This window comes from Leopardus geoffroyi, chromosome C2 (genome assembly GCF_018350155.1).
Source record: "Leopardus geoffroyi isolate Oge1 chromosome C2, O.geoffroyi_Oge1_pat1.0, whole genome shotgun sequence".
Classification (NCBI taxonomy): Eukaryota; Metazoa; Chordata; class Mammalia; order Carnivora; family Felidae; genus Leopardus; species Leopardus geoffroyi.
In genome coordinates, this window is record NC_059333.1 from 69,319,277 (window position 1) to 69,341,817 (window position 22,541).

The following is a 22,541-nucleotide window of genomic DNA, read 5'->3' on the forward strand; positions in this document are numbered from 1 at the left end:
TTACAAACGCTGCTTATTTGTAAAAGCAAAGGCCTGGAAACTGTGAAACCGCCTTTCAAAAGAAGACTGCTCGAGTAAACTGTGGTTTATGCATGGAAGGAAATTCCATGGGCAGGGTGAACGAGGAGGGCCACCAGCTACTGGTATGTTCACAGCAGTTCATACCAAGGTGAATTGTTGAATGAAAAGAAGCAAGACACAGGATAGTGGATATGAGTTAGCTTTGTGTGAAAAGGTGGGAAATATTTTTTAAAAATATATGGTTATATAGGGGCGCCTGGGTGGCTCAGTCGGTTAAGCGGCCGACTTCGGCTCAGGTCATGATCTCGCGATCTGTGAGTTCGAGCCCCGCGTCGGGCTCTGTGCTGACAGGCTGGAGCCTGTTTCAGATTCTGTGTCTCCCTCTCTCTGACCCTCCCCTGTTCATGCTCTGTCTCTCTCTGTCTCAAAAATAAATAAATGTTAAAAAAATTAAAAAAAATATATGGTTATATTTTCATAAAGAAACTTTGGAAGGATACAAACAATAAAATAAATAAAAATGGTTACTGGTGGCAGTGGTGGGGGCTATGGGGGACAGGGGTTGGAACGAACTCTCCATTGTGTATTTTCTTACATTTTTTTAAATGTGATTGTATAACATTAAAAAATTCTGGTTAAAAAATAAAGGAAAGGAGGGGCGCCTGGGTGGCTCAGTCAGTTAAGCATCTGACTCTTGACTTCAGCTTAGGTCATGAGCTCACAGTTTGTGAGTTCAAGCCCCTTATAGGGCTCCGTGCTGGCAGTGGGGAGCCTGCTTGGGATTCTCTCTCTCTCTCTCTCTCTCTCTGCCCCTCACCTGCTCATTCTTACTCTCTCTCTAAAATAAATAAATAAACTTAAAAAGAAAAAGGAAAGGAAACTCTGAAAAACACAGACACCTCTGCAGAGGACACCTGGCTTACTGAGAACAATATGTGCATTTGTGCGTGTGTGTGTGTGTGTGTGTGTGTGCGTGTGCACCTGTGTGTGGGTGTGTGTGGGTGCATGGTCAGTGGCTCAGAGGTGAGACAAGTGGAGGATGGGGACTAGAGGAACCATGGATCCCAGGAAGCCTTGGCGGGAGGTCATGTGATACATGCCTCCGCCCATGTACAACTCAGCCAAGGAAGCACTACTCTCTGCTGAGGGAGCAGTGGAGAACACAAGCAGGCATGTATGGGGGCATGCAGGGAACAGGAGGAGGACAGGAGCAAGGGTTACGCTCCCGCATCCTGAGCCCCCAGCTCTGGGCCCCTCTTCTTTTGAAGGCCATTCAGGAAGTTGCTGTGTCCCTCCCCTTCCACTCCAAAGCTACCTCTAGGTGAGAATGTCCCTGAATGAAAGGAGCCTACAGGTAACCTTGGCCCTTTCACAGGGAGGTGAGGGTGAAAAGGGGGCAGGGGTCCTCAGAGATCCGCCAATTTGTTATGGCAGTGTACAGGGCTGCTGTGGGCTGCTGGTCATGGGTTAGGGCCACAGGTGAGCACAGATCTGCTGTTCTGAGTGGGCGACACCCGGCCACGTGGGCTGGGGAGTGTCCTTTGTGTCATAGCCCCGCCTGCAGGGCTCTCCATTTCCAGGCAGAGGGGTTTGGGTGTGGGCACACACAAGGGGCCCCCAGCAAACCACTCACATTTCCAGGACCATGACGATGTTGGCCTTTTCTTCAAAGGCATCCACACACTGGACCAGCTTGGGGTGGTGGAGGCAGTTCATAATGCTGATCTCCTGCCGGATATTCTCTTTCTCTTTTGCTGAATATGCCTTGAAGAATTTCCCTGCCCAGATTTTTCCAGTTTTCTTTTCTACAAGTCGAAAGACCTGTCCAAATTTCCCACTGGAAATGAAAGGAGGAGGAGAGGAAAGGCAAATTTAGCCAAGCTTTCCACTAAATTGGGGCTGACAAATGGTGGCCTGTGGGACAAATCTAGCCCACCTCTTTTTAGAAATAAAATTTTATTGGGATGCAGCCACACCCATTGGTGCGCACACTGTCTACGGCCACTTTTGTGCTTCAACGGCAGAGTGGTAGCTGCGACAGAGAGCATATGGCCCACAAAACCTAAGCTACCCATTATCTGGCCCTTTATAGAAAAGTCTGCCAGTCCCTGCTCTGGATCATGAAGGGTTCCTCTAACACAGACAAACCTCCTCTCCCTCACCTGTCACCCCAGCCTGTGCCTGGCCCCGCATCCCTGCCCAAACACTGCCCAGGTTTGCTGTTCTTTCAGGGCCATCACTTCCTTGGGCTGAGGCTTCCACCCTGGCTGGTGGGCTTCTCTCCCCTTCCCCGAAGACAGACCCATGAAGTTGGGTGGAGAAAGTCCTCCCCAACTACAGAGAACTTCCAAGTGGCTGCTTTCCTTCTGCTCCACTGCTCAGCACTGGTCCCCTGGACACGGCCCAGGAAGGCCCCTGCCGTCCACTGCAGGGGAGGAGAGTGAGGTATTCCTCTGACACAGCTCCTCCCGACAGAGCAGGCTCCTTGTGCAGAACTGTTGAGGCTGGTGTCACTCCTTTCTTCCCCAGGAACTTGCTAGAAATCAAACCTGAGCCCCGTCCCCTTTTCTTCCATCCTGCTCCTATAGGGATAGTTAGCAGGAGACAGTCGGCCCTGGGTGCTGCTGCTGGAGGGGACAGTGTGGCTGTGATGAGGGCTCAGGGTTGGGGTCTCCACACTCCAGGGGAGAGCCAGAGCTAATAGTGTGGGCCAGATTCATAGAGTGAGCAGCTGTGCCTTTCAGCGGTGTGCATTTTATGGATGCGTTAAAGCTACGGTTGCTGAACAGTGAGACTGATCAGGCTTGACTGACTCCTACAGATGACATGAAAGGTAGCCTCGGACAGTCTGACCCAGACCCAGTCACCTTATCAGCCTGGTTGGAGTAACGCACAAGAAAGGCAGGGCTTGCTCAAGCCTCTCATGGAGTTGAGTCGGTTGCACAAGAAGCTCCTAAGAGCGCCCTGGCTGAGGTTGCCCTCTTGGGGTGCTGACCCAGGTCAGCACCTCCCGCTTCTGCAGGGGACCTCAGCGTGGGAAGCTGGCAGAACCCAGGAAAAGATGGGAAGACAAGGCACGGAATTTAATGATGGGATCTGCGCCACCCCCACTCTGGGGGCCCCAAAGGCACTTCCTGCACCACTTACGAGCCTAGTCTCTCTTCGATGTCGTAGAAGTCAGACACTTTGTGTTCAGTATTGACAATCACCGTCCGGTAGTCGACCTCAGGTTCCTTCTCATCTGCAGGGTGGGGCGGGGTGAGTGTGAGCCATCCGATTCCTCGCTCGCCCCCCTCCCCGCCTCGAGTCTACCTGAGGACAGGTGGGCAGCACTCACCATCATCTGACACCTCCACTTCGTCCTTTGGCTCTGGGGGTGGAAGGAGATGGGCAGAGACACAGAGGACACAGTGATTAGTACTGAAGACCCACTGAGAGTGAAACATGCTGGGGCATCCATCACGCCTCAGCCTTCCCAGGCCCAAGACCACCAAGCCCAGAGCTGTGGGCACGGCTAGGCAGTGGGTCAGTCTGCTCTGCAGCCAGGCCACGGACACATGGACACACCAGCAGGCCCTGGCCTCTTCACCCCACCGAGCAGTTTCCCCCCCAGCTCTTGCTTCCATCCCTTCCTCTGTGACCTCGTGGTCCCCTGGACACAGCCTTCTTCACAGAGCTTCCAGGCTCCAACTTTCAGAACCCACACATGACTGTAGCAGCCCCTTTCTGCTCTCGCTTGAAAGTCAGCAACATAAATTGCTCCTAGTGTCAAATCTATTTATCCATTTGATGGTTAATGGTACGTGGGATTCCAGCCCTGGACCAGGTATCTTGCCAGGTATTGTGGGCATACAACCAAAATACACAGAAGGCATGATCTCTCCTTTCTTGGGGCTCACAATTTAGTGGGGAGGCGAAACCACATATCCTAGAAATATCCGTTACAAGTGTTCTATAATCAAGCACATGATATCAAAGTACAAATACACATATACATATGTAGGAAGTTGACGTGAAATGAGGCAATTATAAAGTCAGAGCAATTATTCTGGGAAGAAGGAGCCCTCGAGTTGGGTCTTAAAAGAAATGCTGGAACACAACAGGGAGGTGGGTGAGGTCACACAGTGAAACCAGCAGGTGTTAAGAGGTAGGGCGAGAAGGGACATAAGCAGCACATACTGGCTGCTCATATGGATGTATCAGACGAGAATGACAGGGTGGGGGGGGGGCGTGAGGGGACAGGCAGGTGCCCACCAAACACATCCACTTCAGAGCTGCAGGCGTTCCTTTGGCATAGGTTTGTCCCTATCAGGCCACTATGGCTTCTTGACCTTGGCCAAGTACCTTTCCCTTTCTGGGCCCCAGTGTCCTCATCTGTAAAAGAAGGGAGTTGTACTTATAGGTGATTTCTAGGGTCCTTGGCTAGCTCTGGATGCCATGTTCTGTGACATGCTTTATGCTCCTCAGTCATGATGTGGGCTGTGGTCCACTGGCAGAGGGAGCCAATGTTGGTTTCCTGAGACAGAACAAAGACCTAAGAAAAGTTGGAGAAGGAGGACAGAGATTTTACCAGTGCAAGTGCGTGTGTGTGTGTGTGTGTGTGTGTGTGTGAGAGAGAGAGAGTAAGACTTGGGGGGACAGAGTGTGTGACAGGGGACAGCATGTGGGTAAATCCCCCAGGAGCTGTGATTTGTTTAGGGTCCTTACAATGCTGTTGATGAAGCTTCGCTTTAAACAACTAAACAGAAGTGAGACGGAGAAGAATAGTCTGTCGCAGGAAGGAAAATGCCCCGGAAACATTTAGTAATAAGATAGATGGGAACCCTCAGATCCGTGGTGGGGTTTCACAGATAGCGCCAGGACAGGAGTCTAACTGGCCAAGTCTTCTAACTCGCATATTTGAGAGTGGAGAATGACCATGTCAGTTCATAGATGATCAGAACACATCTGGGAACAACACCTGGAAGGCATGATGGAGTCACATTTCAGAGAGAATGGAATCATTCAGCCTTCTGGGGCGGACAAGCCCCAGGGCATCTAGTGAGAACCCAAGTGTGGGAGCCCCATCCCTCAACTTACTGCTCTGGCCAACAGAATGCTGTCACGGGTCGGGGGTCTGGATCGGGGTGCGGGGAATGCACTGGCCACAAGCAGGTATTATTCCTCTGCTCTCAGCAGAGCCTGGGGCCATCTGCTCCTGGAACCAGGGCTTTGGGCACTTAGGAAGTCGCCCTGGGGCTGGAGAGGTATGGAAAGCCACTGAAAGAGCTGCCGTGTGAAGATGGTCAGAAATGGTTAGGCCTCTCTGGTTAGGGAAAAATGTCTGTAGCAGCTATGATTTAAAAAAAATCACAATGGCCAAGGGTCAGATTAAGGTTATAGACTTTTACCAACATTAAGTACTATAACTGGAGAGAACAATTTAGTGTTATGCCTCACATAGGAGGAAGGCGGTAGGCATATGGAACTCACATCTCGAGATGTACCATAACGATAATAAATAGGTTTAACAGACGTTTAGGTCAGTTCAACAACGGCACTTCAGACAGGGCTGTAAGGGAAGCAAGGGGTTCAAGTCAATGACGAAGGATTCTGTCACTGGCTGGGCCTTGGAGATAAAATACTAACAATGATAACAACATTTACTGTCAGGGAGGCCCAGCGTACTGGTCCATGGTGCTCCTGTCTGAGAGAGTGGCTTCATCTGTTCCCATGCCACTCACCGGGGTGTGCAATGGACAGCAGGACGAGAGAGGAAGGAGAAGGCAGACTTCCCTGGCCTGGCATCTTTAGGAGGAGCTGTCTGTACTTCCCTAGTGAAGGAGCATCAGCCGTGCTGTGAGCCCATAAGGGGCTTTCCAATGGCCTGGCACCAGGGGCATCTTCCAGATGGCCCTGGAGAGGGCATGCAGTTCTAGAACTGGCCTCTCCCAGTGTCTCAGACACCAGTTAGAGATTACACAGCTGGCCTTCTTGCTCGCACCACAAACACCACACCTGCGCTTCACCTCTGCCTTATTTTCCCTTGGCAATTAAGATGCAGAATGTTCTCCTGATGCTATGGTTGTGGGGACCTAGGCCATTCTCAGGGAATTCATGCCCTTATTTCCTGGCTCACTGCTACCACACAAATCTTCCTCTGTTTGAAACAGGCCAAGACTCCTGGCTGAGATATTTCCCTTCTTCCTTTTCCTTCTCACTCTGCCTCCATTCTGCTTGGAGGGGGAAGCGGCCACAAGGAGAGGGGCAGGATAGGAGGTGGGGAAAGGCCACGGTTCAATTAGCTAAGTTCAGTAATAAAGGTCTGTAGTAACAGCAGAGGTGAGCCACTCGGTTTCCATCTTTCCACCACAGAAGTAGCTGCGGCTGGAGGAACTTCAACAAGACATTTAAAAACTATTCAGAAACAGCTATGAGATCCAAGAGCTAAGCACAAGAACTGTTTGGAAGATGGTTCTGAGATATTTCTGCAAATAGATGAGTCTCATTTCCCTGGAGTAGTGTCTGAGACAAGACCAGATGAGCACTGGGGACCCTCACGTGGCAGGCCTCTTAGGGAGTCCCTTGGACTGAGCTGTCCATGGCTGAGGGCCGTCACACACCTGGTGAGCACTAGAGGGCACCCCAGTCCCAGAGAGGCGTCTATAGCCCCCGACCGGGTGAGCAGCGCTATTTGGCTCATCTCTGGCCCTCAGGGGCTCTACATCTCTAATTGTCCTCAGGCTTGCAAGGAAGCCCCAACTCTGCAAGAAGCCTTTCTCACAGCTGTTTTGCTAACAGCTATATATTCTAGAACAAATTAGGATCAGGAGCAAGGACAGAGTGGATTTAAGACTTACAGTATGGATAGATAGGGTGGGGCAGAGATGAAGGCCTGGCTGGGATGGGAGAGAATGCTGTCTTGGGGGCAGTGCTTCTGCTTACCCAGGTTTGGGGAGACAGGGAGGGGAGCTGGCTGGGTTGGGGATTCTAGTCTGAGGGGCAGCTCTGATTAAGAAGGCCACTGAAGCTGGGTGGGGACACCTGTGCTTTGTCCTGTACCACCTGGAATAGTGCCAGAACACAGGAGGAGTGCAGAGGAGTGCAGAGCACCGTGTGAGTGAATGTAGCGTGAGGGTCAGGCGCTTAGCAGGGACAGAATGGAGAGGTCAGGATGAAGCAGAAAACCCAGGCTGCTAAGGCAGAGGCAGGAGGAGTACTGGTGGCAGTGGGGAAGGTGAGAGCCCACATAAGCTGCACTTAGTGAAGGGAGGGTTCAGTAGCCCTGCCGTTATGATGACCACCGTACCCCACAGACTCCCTAGAGAGGAGCTTCCATGACCACCTCTCCCATCCCTCCTCTACACGCACACGCATGTGTGCATACACACCACACTTCTCTGAGAGCCATTTCCCTTTTAAGGTGGACAGAGATGACCTACCCAGGTTATAACTAAAAGCATCTGACCAGTGCACAGAGGTCTTCACTCGGAACATCCCTACACCCCACCCTCCTACCCCCTCCACCCTCTGCCCCTGAGGCCTAATGCTTGGCAACTGTTCTGTCCTCCGCCCCCCCATCCCTCCCCCCCATCCCCACCCCAGCCATCCAGCTGGCCCTGAGCGGTGGGAGCAGCATCCAGTCTGGAAGCCCTGGGTGGCCTGGACCCCTTCTCTGGCTTGCAGGCTATTTTTGCATTTCCTTTTGTCTGCTCTCAGCCAGGAGGGACCCTAGGGGGAGAACTGAGGACCACAGTGGGATTTGGCTGGCTGTAGGGGAAGAAGGGAAAGGCCACCTGCCCAGAGCCTGGTGGTCCTCACCCTTGTCCCCACACACTCTCCCTACAGGCCTGGGAGCTGCTGTCCTGGCCTCCTGGGAGCCACACCTTGCAGCTCCGAGGGCCTCTGTCCTCTGCATGGGCTTCATCGGGGATTCTACCATTTCTCCTGGTGTCTGCCATAGGGGCCCTGGACACTTTCCTTTCCATCTAGGGAACATCTCACTGCAATGCTGTCTCTTCCCTTGTCACTTTTCAAGAGGTAGGGAGTGTTCTTGAACAAAGCAATATGCTACAAACATAAAACTGAATGCCTGTCCTGGCACCCCCACGCTAACCTGCCTGCTCCCCACAAAGAAGGTCAAAGGGCGGCAGATGGCAGTTTTGTTACCCTGCTTCCCTCAGCAGACATTTGCGAGCAGCTAGTGGGCAGGAGCCCCAGGACAGCTGCCCGGAGGCTCAGCAGGGCCATCCTGGGGGCCAGGATCCATGCCCCTGTGGCTCCCATGTCCCAGAGCTCAGGGGTAAAGGCCCCCAAGATAGGGCTGCATTGGCAATCTTGTAAATTTGGAGTGTTTTCCACTGGCATCCTCCAAATTTCTTTCTGGAGCCCTCTTTTAATATGAAAGTAAAATGGGGCACCTGGGTGGCTCAGTCGGTTGAGTGTCCAACTTCAGCTCAGGTCATGATCTTGTGGTTCATGGGTTCGAGCCCCACGTTGGGCTCTGTGCTGACAGCTCAGAGCCTGGAGGCTGTTTCGTGGATTCTGTGTCTCCCTCTCTCTCTGTCCCTTCCCTGCTCGTTCTCTCTCTCTCTCTCTCTCTCTCTCTCTCTCTCTCTCTCTCTCTCAAAAAATAAACATTTAAAAAATAATAATATAAAAGTAAAGAGTTCATGTCTATTTTATATCTAATATTTTCACTAAAGAGGGGCATCAAACTATAATGGCAGTTCCATATTCGTGATGCCTCTGGTCGCATGGGGACTTCAGACTGGCCCTGTCCAGCTCCCTGTCCTTCACTCTCCCCTCTTCTCTAAGCCTCACACCCTTAAGCTCTCCCTCTCCCAGTGCCCTTTCCCTTGGTGTCCCTCCACCCTCCTCCCCGCCCCCCACCTCTTCTCCCCCTTAAACTCACGGCACTCTTTTCTTCTTTTCCCATTGAACTTTCTGAAATAATATTCCACAGTCCTGGCCTCTCTTCTCCCACTTATTCCTTAACCCCAGGGCAACCATTTTCCACCCTGTGGAAACGCTTTGGACTTTCCTCTCAAAGATCGCTGAATATCAAAGGGATAAATCCCTGAGTTCTCATCTCTTTCTGTATTTAGCACTGCTGCTGTTCACGGAGCCTTCTCTGCAATCTGTGTTTCTTCAACGCGGCTCCAGCTTCTGTTTCTCTCTGCCTCATCCTTGCTTCTGGCCTTGCAGGATTCTTCATCTCAGTATCCGCATTGACTTTCTCTACCACTCTCAGTGACTTCATTGAGCCCATGGCTTCAATAATCAATTAAATATATATAGCGAAACCCCCAAATCTGTAGTTCTGGCATAAACCCTTCTCCTGAGCTCTAGATTCAGCCAGTCAGCAGTCTGAAGACGCCTGGATATCCCTCAGACACCTCATCTGCACGGGACTGAGACCAGAACTTGCATCTTCTCGAGGACTCCCGGCTGCCTAACGTCTAAGTCCCTGGGAGGCAGCCTGACCTCCTCCTTCAGTTTCACCAAAGGACTACAGGCTTCAGGTCAGACAGCTTACCATTTACATTACATGCTTTGGGATCTTGGGCAAGTTGCTTCATCCCTGTAAACCTCATTTCTCCTATCTGTAAAACGGGGGTAGTAACTATCTACTTCAGTGAGTTAGATGCATAAAATGATGCATGTAAAGTGCTCAACACACTGTTAGCATATAGCAAGTGCTTGCTGTATGTTAGCCACCAAGAACTATGATAATAAATGCCTCTTAAATTTGTATTCAGTTACCCAAGCCAGGAACTGGAAGTCATCCTGAACTCTTCTCATTTTTCCTTCAATTCTACCCAAAAAGTCATTGAGAATAGTCAGTTCTACCTGTTGAGGGTTTAGTTCATGCCCTTACCTATCCCTCACCTGGAATGCACCACAGAAGCCCAACTGGTAGCTCGCTGACTCCAATGTCACCCACCCACTTCCACTTGGGTACTTCCCAAACTGTCACACACATCTGAATCCATGTGGGTGGATCATGTTGAAATGAAGGTTCAGAAGGGACCAGAGGAATGGAGGGGCGAAGGGTCTGCATTTCCAGCAAATCCCAGGATCCCAAGACTCTGGTCCAGACCACACTTTGAGTAGCAAAACTCTACTCTTTCTCCAATTCTCTTTCTAAAAAAACAGATGTGGGGCGCCTGGGTGGCTCAGTTGGTTAAGTGTCTGACCTTTGACTTTGGCTCAGGTCACGATCTTGCAGTTTGTGAGGTTGAGCCCCACGTTGGGCTCTGTACTGATAGCATGCAGTCTGCTTGGGATTCTCTCTCTCCTCTCTCTCTGCCCCTCCCCTGCGCATGCGTGCTCTCTCTCTCTCAAACTTAAAAAAAATAAATAAATAAAATAAATAAATAAATAAATAAATAAATAAATAAATAAAACCAGATGTGATCATATCAATCCCCTGCCTGGAATCTTTGATCAACTTCTCAATTTCACCTGGACTGCCCCTTCAGGGTTGCCTTCTTCTGTTCTGTCTTGCACAGCATATGCCCTGGCCACACACAAGCTCCTCAAAATGCCATGCATTTCCATCACTTTGCACCTTTGGACATGCTGCTTTCTCTGGAAGGAATGCCTCTCCCTATTTCCCTGCCTTTTGGAAGCCCGTTCCTTTTTCCAAGACTCAGCATATGTGTCAACTCTTCTAGGAAGCCTTATTCAACCTGCATGGCAAACTCAATCATGCTTTCTGCTGTGTCTCCTTTGTTTACATCACTATAATCTCATGTATCCCCTCTCATTATAGCTACTGTCTACACAGCTGTGTTCCTAGTTAAGATTTTAAGCCCCTTGTCTAATTTGTCTTTGTGTCCCTAGAACCTGGCACTGAGTAGACAGTGCAAGAGAAGGAGGGAGGCGGGTGCAGGGGGAAGCTGAAACTTCAGGCCCATCTGAACTCCCGCCTTCCAGGTCTTTGCTCCTGATTAACACACTGTTATCCCCTGGTGGCAGTGTACCAAAACTGCTGGTTCAATGTGTTTTGAAGGTCAAAGGTACTTCTAAAGGATGGATCAGCATCACAACCCTGGAAATCAAGATCCCCAAAGACTCTGCCAGCCATCATTGATGTCTTTCAGTTCTCAGTACCCCTCTCAGTACAGGTTTCTACGGGCACAAGGTAAGTCACACAAACTTACTTCAAGCCAGTGATAAAGCGGAAGATAGCCTACCCTCTGGTTTCTCTCCCACTGCTGTGAGTTCAGACTCCTGGCTCGGCTCACTGGTTCCGTACACGTTGACTGCACGCACACGGAACTTATACTCTCGGTCTGGCAGCAGGTCCTGGACGTTAAAAGAGGTGCTGCGGCATGTGGCTAGTTCCTTCCACGTTTTGTCCACTGAGTCCCAGATTTCGACGCTGTAGGACTGCACGGCACTGCCCCCATCATATGAGGAGCCATACCAGGACAGGGTCAACGAGGAGCTCCGGATGTCAGAGGCGCACGGTGTGCCGGCCGGGGGGTCTGGCTTGTCTGGGGACAGAGAAGCACAACATCACACAAGCCTTCAGGATTACGGGGAGTGGGGGGTGGGGGGGTGGGAAGAAGAATTGCACGGAAAGAACATTCCTGAATTAGCTTTGTCTTGGGGGAGAAGCCCGTAGATCCCCAGCTGCCAGCCCTGGTCCTGGCTTTCCTGACCTCATCTACACAGTCACACCTATGTAAAAACACACCTACACGAAAAGCCACACAAAAACCTACTTGCTGGAAAAATAACCCTCCTTTTTTGGCTAGTTTTCCAGTCTACAAGTCATGATTTCCTGTACTCTGCCTCAGTCATAAACATATTTCTTTGAGTAAACAGATCTAGGAAGCTGCCCAGAAGGCGTGGACTGCTTCCCATCAAAAATATGTTTTGAGAGAGAATTCAGAGTGTGTGTGTGTCTCCGTCAGGCCCTAGGCCAGTGGCCTGCGACAACTAGGGTCAGTCTCCACTTTCTCTGGGACTTGGGAAACATCTGCCCCCCTGACAGGCAGTATAGCACAGTGAGCTCTGAAGTCAGACGGGTCTGGGTTTGACCACAGCCCTGTCTACATTCACCACTTGCTCAGTTCTCTGTGCCTCAGTTTCCTTATCTGTAAGCAACGTAGATAATAATAGCACTTGGATCACAAGGTTGTTGTGAGGAGTTCCTGGAAAAGTGGCTGGCTTGAAGAGCCATCACTATCATTATTGTAGGAGTTTATTTCTAATTTTATAATCCATAAAAAGTTACTCGCACCCTACCTCTTGCATCCTCATAGGGCCAGTATGAAATGAGGTAAAGAATTTCAAAACCAAACTGCAGTAGCAAATCACAACCATCCCTGACTGCGGGCTGGGAAAAGAGCAGAGGACACAAGCTAGCAGCAGCCCCTTCGGCTGGCTGCCTTCCTATTCAGTCCAGTAATGCTGCCTGCTTCAAGGCAAATCACGGTAGCCAATATTTTGATGGGGTTCTCGAGTTTTGCTGATCTTGTCAGTTGCTCATCTGAACAAAATTCTATTTTTCAGACTTAGTTTTTACAGGTGGTTGATTTAGCTACAGATAGGAGTATTCAGTAACCTCCACCCCCCACCTCGCTCAAGGCAGTTTGAGGTGTAGAGTTCCCCAAACTAGCAATTAAAACCATGCTTGTCATGCTATGTGATTTTACAAACTATGTGAACTCAAGCAAATTCCTTAACTTCCAAGTTTCCAAACTCCTAGTTGGTCTTTTTTATTTGGAAGATGGTGCTAATATGTATCTACCTTTTAGGGGTTTTGTAAACAGCAAGTAAGCAAACCCAGGTAAAGTCCTTGACTCCTACTCTCCCTCCCTTCAGCAAGGCAGGAAGGCCAAAGAGAATTTCTGCAAATGACTCTACGCATATAGCGAAGAAAAAAACCTGTTGACATGTGTATGTGTGTGTGTGTACACATCCACACACATACATGTACATTCTCACCACCACCCCCACCCCCCCCAGGCCCCATAGCTTCCATGGCCTGGAAGCCATTCACTGCCTTGCAACTCCAGCCTGGACCTCGCCTGGAAGGACTCGGATTGTGACAGGGCTACTTTCCACCGTTGGCAGTCCCTCTGGAGGCCTCCTGTGATGGAGCCGCTTTCACTGGTTGTTTAAAGTGTTCTCTTAGAAAAACCATTTGTTCTGAAAGATGTATTGGCCTTTTTAGAAATATTTCTGGTGTTGGCTAAGATGTTTATTACTTTAAACTCTTGTAGAGGCAAGTGGTTCAAGTCCTCTCAAGACCCAGTGAAGGAAGTAAAAAAGCCCAAAGAGGGATGAAAGACAGACTCACTGCTTCCCCCAAAGAAACCTGCCTGGAAAACATCTGATTGGACACGTTTCGAGCCATGTAGGTTTATACAACAAATGCAGACACACTCCACTGACTGATTTTTCTCCCTTCTGCTTTGGTTAAGGAAAGAAAACGTTGAGAAATGGGTATTGCAGAAGAGGTACTATTTGTACCCTACCCTGTTCCAGATGTTTCTTGGCTGAAAGGATGAGAAAAATGGATAAATGATATACATTCACCTCCTGCAGCACAAGAGAAGATGTGAAATTGGTGGGGAGAGCTTTAAATTTTTTTTTTTCAACGTTTATTTATTTTTGGGACAGAGAGAGACAGAGCATGAACAGGGGGAGGGGCAGAGAGAGAGGGAGACACAGAATCGGAAACAGGCTCCAGGCTCTGAGCCATCAGCCCAGAGCCCGACGCGGGGCTCGAACTCACGGGCCGCGAGATCGTGACCTGGCTGAAGTCGGACGCTTAACCGACTGCGCCACCCAGGCGCCCCTAGTGGGGGGAGCTTTAATTCCGAGTGAAACTTCAACGCTTTCAAGGAATCTGATTCCAAATTGAGGGGTTCAGAAAAGACTCACAAGTCTGAAGTGGTCGGAGAATGGAAGCGCCCACCCTCACGCCTGCCCTTAGGGCCATGGGCTGTGCCTGATGCCCTCTGTTCTTCCCAACTGACAGCCTCACACAGAGGCTGGACTAGCCAGGGAGGAAAACGCTTGGGACAAGAGAGACGTCCTCAGAACAGAATGCCCGTGAGCCTCCCTTCCACACTAAGCACACAGACACACTCGGGTTGGGAGGGGGACCCTGGGCATGGCCTGGTAAAGGCAAGGCGGGCTCAGTGTCTAGAACCCTAAGCTCTACGCCGCCTTGGAATTCTCCCATGGCTCCCTGGAGACTTGACTAACAGAATGGGAAATGCTGAGTCTAAGGGAAGAGTCTCAGATGGCACCAGCTTCAGGATTTTCTGTTCAGTCCTGGGAAAATAGAGGATCTCCTCTCCACTACTTCTCAAGGGAGCAGCTGCCCTGGCAGTCTCCGTGCACCTGTGTGTCTGAAGGTGCTCTGTGGCCTAACCCCACCTGGACCTCCCTTCACTGCACCTCAGCAGCCGCCTGCAGCTTATAGACAAGGGCAGGAGATGTGACCCCTCGGAGGCATCGACCTGGATCATCCAGTCCTTGAAGGCCAAGGTACTTTGCTTACCCAGAATACCCAGCTAGCTGGTGGCAGAGCCAAAAGGAGACTCCAAAAAAATCTCCAGACCCTTGTTCCAGGGGCCTGTTATTCTACAGGCCATGAGGCAGCATATGATCAAGAAGCATCTTGCTTAAACCCATGCCAAGCATTACAAAGGGAAATCTCCTGTCTTTAAAAACCTTGCAAGTTCCAAGCTCTGGTAGTTTTGGGGGATTACCGGGTATTCGGAGACTCTCTCTACTTTGTTTTTCTCCTTTAAAGATAGGCGAAGTGTTGTTTTTCTCAGGCTGGACAAGTTACAGGAAGGAATGCATCTGGGTTAGGGGCTCTCTCGGGGGCCCCTCTCTCACCCCCCTGAGGTAGAGCTGGAGGGGCAGATGTCTGCACAGTCCCTCCCAGCTCCACACACTCTGGTGCTGCCTTTTAAAATATAAACCTTTCGGGGCGCCTGGGTGGCGCAGTCGGTTAAGCGTCCAACTTCAGCCAGGTCACGATCTCGCGGTCTGTGAGTTCGAGCCCCGCGTCAGGCTCTGGGCTGACGGCTCAGAGCCTGGAGCCTGTTTCCGATTCTGTGTCTCCCTCTCTCTCTGCCCCTCCCCCGTTCATGCTCTGTCTCTCTCTGTCCCAAAAATAAATAAATGTTGAAAAAATAAATAAATAAAATATAAACCTTTCAATTAGTTAAACATCACTCATTGAAACTACCTGAGGGTAAGGCTACTTTTTATTATCATTTTAAAAATAGGAGTCATGGGGCGCCTGGGTGGCTCAGACGGTTAAGCATCCAACTTGGGCTCAGGTCATGATCTCGTAGTTTGTGAGTTCGAGCCCAGCGTTGAGCTCTGTGCTGACAGCTCAGAGCCTGGAGCCTGCTTCAGATTCTGTGTCTCCCTCTCTCTCTGCCTCTTCCCCCCTGCCCACTCTCTCAAAACTAAATAAACATTGAAAAAAATTAAAAAAAAAAAAGGAGTCATAGACTATATGAAAAGAAAATGGCATTTTAAGGGACCTGCAGAAGTTTACTGCTAACAAGTAGCAGTTGTGTTCAATAGGCCTGATTTAGCTGGCCCGCAAATGGATGCCTCCAAAGTGCTTGAAACTGCGCTGAGTAGGCTGAATGATTCCTGTTTCATCTCATTTATATTTGACATCTACTTAATAAGCCCTGATCAGATAATACACAGATGTCCCTAGAGACACGCAGGTAAATCTGGGCCTAATCCAGGTTTACTTTGACTAATTCTAAATCCATGAGCTCTGAATGAATGTTGCTTTGCTGGATCCATCAATGCGAGTGCTCCTTTTATTGGGCAATTCTATTCTTAGCTCTGCGAGGGGGAGGCAGACAGAAAGCCCGTTCCCCTCCATTCCATTCCCCTCCCAGGACGGCATTTAACTTGCTGCTCCTGCCAGCTGGCCGGTAGCCACGCCAACGGCCCTGTCAGCACTGGCCGGCCCGGGAGAATGAGAAACGAAACCATAAAAGGCCAGAACTGCAGCTGCGTGGTGGTGCTGGGGGGAAGGGAGCGTGTGGCACTGCAGAGCCAGCCAGAGTGGGGGCAGGGGCACTGGTCACAGAAAAGCAGTTCAAAGGAGCTGACCCCCAGGTTCCCCAGATAAGAGGAAAACTGGAAACCAATGCTTGCTGACAGCTGGGGCGTGGGGCCAAATCAATACTGCGGGTACAGGTCTAAAAGGATAAGCAAACTGGATCATTAGCATCAGTCCCCCAAACCCCCAAAGGTTCTTGACTCCTGGGGGAAAATTCCTGAAACAAATATCTGGTGTCACTGAAGAGAAAGAGTGAGAAAAAGGTGTGTCCTGTCATTTATGGCTGAGAAACCTGTTCCCTGTCCCTTTAGTACACTTGGCCTTCCCAGATTTAAAACTCCTGATCTAGGTGCGCCCAGGTGGCTCTGTCAGTGGAGTATGTGATTTCAGTTCAGGTCACGCTCTCACGGTTTGTGGGTTCAAGCCCCGCATCAGGGATGCTAGGGATCCTCTGCCCAACCCCCGCAAACCTCCCCTACTCACGCTCTCTCTCAACAATAAATGAACATTAAAAAAAAAAAAAAAATCCTGATCTAAAGAAGCAAAAAAAAAAAAAAAAAAAAAAGAAAGAAAGAGAAAAAGAGGATCAGATCAGAAACTGTCAGGCCAAAGTCCTTCACACGCATGGTTTCTGAAAGCCCACAAACGCACAGGGACACAGCCTGCTACCCACCTGCCCACTCCTTCATCTGCTGTTGCTTCATTGTCCTGAGCACCTGCCATGTCAGGGGTCAAGTTGCTGAGCACAACCCACAATGTAAGACCAGTTAGGAAGGTATTTTGATATTTCAGGAAGTTCACCAGGACATGAAAAACAGTGATTGGGATGGAAAGGAAAAAGTGAACTTGAAAATCAGTCTGGAGACAGACTCAACTCCATACTGGGATGCAGAAGGCGAGAAAAATGAGTGGATTTAGGATCGGGAAGTCGGTGACCTCAGAAGGGTGGTCCCAGAAGATTAATGGGGGTGAAGGGAGGCTGCAGGGAGGCGAAGAAGCAGAATCAGAGCAGAGACTGGCCCCTTTCAGAGGGCGAGGCTGTAAAGAGAGCAAGAGAGAGATGGTAGGGCGGCCAGAGCGAGCCAGGATATTGCAGTGTTTGGCTGGGATGAGAGAGCCCTGGCAACATTTACAGAAGTAGAGGAGAAGGTGAAGACAAGAAAGAAGGGGGCACAGATATGGAGACACCCGTAGGCGTGGGGCATGAAGTGATACAAGATCATGCCTGATGCCTCCTGTTTCTCAGAGCAGCTGGAGGCGGGGCCCCACAGGGTGACAAGCTATCACAGAGAGTGGGGGAGGACACTGAGCCTACTGACGCCTCCACCTGGACCCCAGCCGAGTCCAGCACTGAGTCTGCGGGTTGTGATCTTCCCGAAGTGCCCCCAAATCAGGTGCAGGAGCAGCGCAGTGGAAGGCAACAGTGATTGAGGCTGAGGATCTGCAAGGAGACTGAGTAGCTGGGGAGCAGAAAGGCAGTGGACCGGAGGAGAGGGAGCAAGGGTGCTAGAGGTGGGTCTGGAGCAGAGTGGCTCAAGGTTTGCAAAGGCTAGAGAGGGAGAAGCCAGGAGGAGATTCGTGGCAACAGGAAAATGCTGCAGCGTGTGTGTGTGGGTCTGGGCTTCCCCAGGAGTATGAAGCACAGCAAGTGTGTGAGAGCAGCAACAGGGAACGTGGGAGCATGGGAAGCTGTGGGCAGGGTGCCGAAGGAGCAGGTCCTGGGGAGGTGAGGCCCTGAGGCCTACCATCCTGCTGGGGGCCTCTGCCTTTCCTGTCCTCTGACCTCCAGGCCACCCTGTCCCCAGACTCACCCACAACAGTGAGGTTGACCTGGGCCTGTCTGCTGCCCAGCTTGTTCTCCACCAGCAGAGTGTAGCAGCCACAGTGTTCCTGGCGTGCGGCCAGGATGGTGAGCCTGCTGCCGTTCTCGCTGTTCTCCACCTTGATGTGCTCGCTCTCCTGGATCTGGGGGCAGAGAGTGGGGCAGGCGCTAGAGACTTGGGCCAAGAAAGGAAGAGGGCTCTGACCTCCACTCCCTACCACTAGAGAATGTCACTGGACAAGCAGTATGGGGCTCTGTCTCATCTGAACTCTCGGCTTCCCCTTAAGGCCCCTCCTCTCCTGCATCCAAAGCCAAGTGTCCCTGAGGTGGTTCAGATCTGGGGTGAGCAGGGAGGGTGCCGAGCAGGGTCTGGCAGACCAACCATGTCTGCGCTTCCTGCTCCACACCAGAGTTAAGGAGTGTCCTGTATCACCATGGCTTTGGGAGGGATGGCAGGAGAACACATCTGAGCAAAGTTACCTACAAAGACCACCTACAAAGGTGTTCTGACCTCTTCTGTCCTAATACTGTAGCCACTAGCCATATGTGGATACTTAAAGTTTAATTAAGTGGAAACAGCCCAAATGTCCATCAAACGATGAACAGATAAACAAAATGTGGCATATCCAGACAATAGAATATTATTCAGCCATAAAAAGAATGAAGTACTGATTTATACTTTAATGTGAATAAGCCCAGAAAACATTATGCTAAGTAAAAAAAAAAAAAAGCCAGATACAAAAGAATATATACTGTATGATCCCACTGATGTGAAATGCCCAGAAAAGGCAAATCCATAGAGACAGAAAGTAAGTTAGTGGTCGCCAGGACCTAGGGGAAAGGGAGGAATGGCTGCTAATGGGTCCAGGGTTTCTTTTGAGGGTGATGGAAATGTTCCAGAATTAGATCATTGTTATGGTTGCACAACTTGTGAATATACTGAAAACCACTGAACTGGACACTTCAAAAGGGCAAATTTTATGGTGTATGAATTTTATGGCTATTGTTATAAAGAAAGCTGTTATCATAATTTTTAATTAATTACAATTTAAAATTCAGTTCCTCAGTGGCACTAGTCACACTTCAAGTGCTCAACAGCCACATATAGTGGTGGCTACCATATTGGACAATGGAAATAGAACATATCTATCACTATAGAAAGTTCTTTTGGACAGAATGGGGACCTGGCCAAATGTCTCTGAAAAGGGAGGGATTCCATCTTACTTCAGATGACGCTAGCCCAGATATAGCATAGAGCCAGCATCCTTTGGGATGATGCTTCATCTTTTCATACCAACCCTCCATTCCTTCCTGGTAAACTAGCCTCCCACCTCTGGGCCTTAGGACAGTCTGAGTGGTTTGGAAATAGAGCACCAGAGAACTCAAAAGAAACCTTCACATCCTCTCCAAATTTCCTGATTCAGTGCCAGCCACGTTTTGGGGCCTCTGCTGATGATATACATGGGCACACACTACCAATACGGGCTCAGTGGAACAGGTGGGTTCCCCATCTCCCTATAAAAGCTGGTTGTTCAGAAATTCAAACATTTCTTTCATAGGACCATTCTTCTAAATGGTCTATTTCTGAACCAGTAAGCCAAAGTTCTATTTAATGTACAATTTACCTATCCAAATACTCAGATTCACTTTTATCTATTCAGCACATGGTAAGTTTAAGCTGTTGCCACTGATAGGGTTCAGTGGGCTGGCACAGAATCACAGAAATCTACAGAGTCTGAGAGGTCCTTTTGGTCACTGGTTCAATTTTCCTGACTCTGAGTAGAATTCTGGACTAAAATATCAAAATCAGATGGGGGGCATGGGTGGTTTTTATTTTTTCCTTCATACTTTTCTCTATACACAAACTATCAGTAAAGCAAGTATTAATGGCAGACTCATAAGAAATGATCATTAAGAACTCAGATTTGGTGGGTGGTGACAGGTGGGGGAGGGGACCCTCCCATTTCTAAGGCCCCAACCGATCAAGAGCCATGCAGCCTCTGTGAGACGGCATTTTTCATCCCTTCCCACCCAGGGGTTGGGAGGGCTGTTCCCCTCCATCACTGACCTGCTTTCGGAACTTCATCCAAGTACAGGTGATGGGCTGGGTGCCTGCCACTTTACCAAACAGCTCCACAGACTCTCCCGCGCGCACCTTTTGGTCTTCAGGAAACTGGATGATCTGAGGGGGCATGGCTGGGAGGGGATAAGTGACAAAGTGAGCAACGAGGAGGGAGCTTCAGACAGACTGACCTCACTCAGTGCTGCTGTCCACGCTGGTCTGTTCCTCTCATCTTCCAGAGCCTTCAGGACAACACTGAGGACAGTGGCCACTGCTCCAGAATGTCTGAGCTGATGGACCCTGCTAGCTCTCTTCATTTCTTCATTTTGATTCTTCAGAAGTGGCCCACACAATTTACATGGCATAATTCTCCATCTGTCAATTGCTCTGGAATTTGCATCTTACCCTAAATGTTTGAATCTACCTCCTAACTCCTTTATTAGTTAAGCAGCACCTTGCTTTCTAATCATCAGGTTACCCTGGCTGACAGGTTCAATATGGTTCATGTCCTCAAATATCTTTCACTGGGAAACAGACAAGGGCTCTATGTGACAAGGACATACAGAACAGAGTATTAAGATAGCGTAAAGTGGATCACCGCCTTAAGGGCAGTGTGGGGGGCAGAGAGCGAGGCAGAATTTCACAGAAGGGATGGGAAAGTCTCTAGTACTGCATGATGCCACATGATGTCTCTACAGCGAGGGACACTATAAGGGGAGTAGGAAAAAAGACAAGTAGTGGAAAAGGGTAGGGGACCAGGCTGTGCAGAGGCTCTTGGGGAAAATTTGGCCTGAATAACACAGAGCTTGAATCAAGGAGGGTGGTGGTCTTTTGGGATCTCATACCAGTGGTCAATCTACCAGGACAAAAGAAAAACCCCTCATGGCAGAGGACTCTTGCCCCCAAATGCTGCTGGTGACCAATTACCTGCCTTCGGAGGTGTCTTGGGGGCAGGTTTCTTTTTCACAGTTGCATCACCTGAAACAAAGAAGTTCACAGGTTATTTTGTTAATCCTGGCTTTTCACAAAGCTCCTAAATCCTAGGAGCCTTGCCCACTGGTCCTCTGCCAGACAGAGCACTCACCTGAGTGTGGTTCTCAGGATATCTTGCACTCCTACACAGATGACCTTGTGACTGAATGAATATCAGTTCTCAGGGGGCCTCTGGAGGGTCTCTGGAGCCTCCATTGAGATAAAAACTAAAAAACGCTTGATTCTCCATTGTCCATTTCAACAATGATAACCCCACACTCACTAACTATTCTCTTACCCTAATGTCAGTAAACTCAGAAAGGAAATTATGTCAGATAAACCACCTAAAATCAGCCTTTGGTGTGGATCCAAGGGTCTCAGGCTTCCTTTGGATCACAGACTTGGACTAGTGGCTTTCATTTTTTTTTTTTTTTTAATGTTTGTTGAATGGATCCATGAATGAATGAACAAATGAATGAACCAACCAACCGTCTCTTCCATTCCTACCCTATTCCTTCCACTTTCTCCAAATAATTCAAATGAGAAAAAAGACCCAAACAGACCAATTTCACAGCAAAAACTTACTCATTTGGCTAAATAACAATATGATGAGTATGCAAAAATATCCTCAGCTATCTTCATGGCTTATTTTCATCTTTTTTGAAAGTCTTTAATCAAAACCTATCTATCCAGGTGGAATGAAAATCTATGCACACACAAATATCTGCATGTGAATGTTTACAGTGGCTTTATTTGTAATTGCCAAAAGCTAGAATTTATCCACTTGTTCCTCAACTGGAGAATGGATGAACCTTGGTATATTCATACAATGAAATGCTACTTATCAATAAAAAAGGAACAAACAACTGATACACAGAACAGATGAAACTCAATGATTCGTCTCTCTCACTAAGAGAAGCCAGACTCAAAAGGCTACGAATATATAATTCTATTTATATGCCTTGTTCTAGACAAGGCAAAAATATAGAGATAGAGAACAGATTAGTAGTGGTGGGTGGGGGCAGGGGTTGACCATTAAGGGGCACAAAGACATGTTATAAGGTGGTGGAACCATATCCTGATTATGGCAATAGTTATATGACTATGTGCGTTTGTTAAGATTCACAGAACTGTGCGCTAGAAAGGGTGAATTTTACTGTATAGAAATTGTACCTTAATACAAAAATGGGAGTCACTTAACCAATGAGATCTTCCTTAACCACTCTATACCAAATACCAACCCCCTATCCTCAGCACTCATCACCATTACCCCACTTTATTATCCACCCCCCCGACCCATGGCACTGAACAACCATAAAACAAACCATTTACTTGTTTATTTATTGTCTCCCTTCCTCTATCCATTAAGTATAAGGATTGTGAAGGCAGGGATTTTTTCTTTTTTGTTCACTGCTGTATACCCAATGTGCCTGGAACATAGTAGGCACTTGGTAACTATTTATTGAGTGAATGAGTGGGGGTAATGTTAGTAATGTTAGCAATCACTCCTCCACAAAGCTTCACCTTCGCAGGTTACAGAGAAGAAGCAATATGTCCTGGCTTGGGCACTGCTGTCTGCCCATAGGCAAATTATATAACGGTGTGGATTT

General features: G+C 49.1%; 1 protein-coding gene and 1 long non-coding RNA gene across 7 annotated transcripts in view; both read right to left on the bottom strand.

Moving 5' to 3' along the window:
• MYLK (myosin light chain kinase) overlaps nucleotides 1–22,541 on the bottom strand; it is a 280,888-nt gene that overhangs the window by 31,748 nt on the left and 226,599 nt on the right. For all 6 annotated transcript variants that reach the window (XM_045502294.1, XM_045502293.1, XM_045502292.1 and 3 more), the window contains 7 exons: nucleotides 20,887–20,937; nucleotides 19,966–20,093; nucleotides 17,887–18,040; nucleotides 11,202–11,504; nucleotides 3,359–3,391; nucleotides 3,169–3,262; nucleotides 1,655–1,858 (listed from right to left, as the gene is read on the bottom strand). In XM_045502294.1, the coding sequence (XP_045358250.1) occupies nucleotides 1,655–1,858; nucleotides 3,169–3,262; nucleotides 3,359–3,391; nucleotides 11,202–11,504; nucleotides 17,887–18,040; nucleotides 19,966–20,093; nucleotides 20,887–20,937 (967 nt within the window). The remainder of the gene's footprint in view (nucleotides 1–1,654; nucleotides 1,859–3,168; nucleotides 3,263–3,358; nucleotides 3,392–11,201; nucleotides 11,505–17,886; nucleotides 18,041–19,965; nucleotides 20,094–20,886; nucleotides 20,938–22,541) is intronic.
• LOC123610987 lies at nucleotides 14,562–15,332 on the bottom strand. The gene is made up of 2 exons (XR_006718369.1): nucleotides 15,195–15,332; nucleotides 14,562–14,960 (listed from the first exon to the last, which is right to left on the bottom strand). It is a non-coding gene; the product is annotated as an uncharacterized LOC123610987 (long non-coding RNA).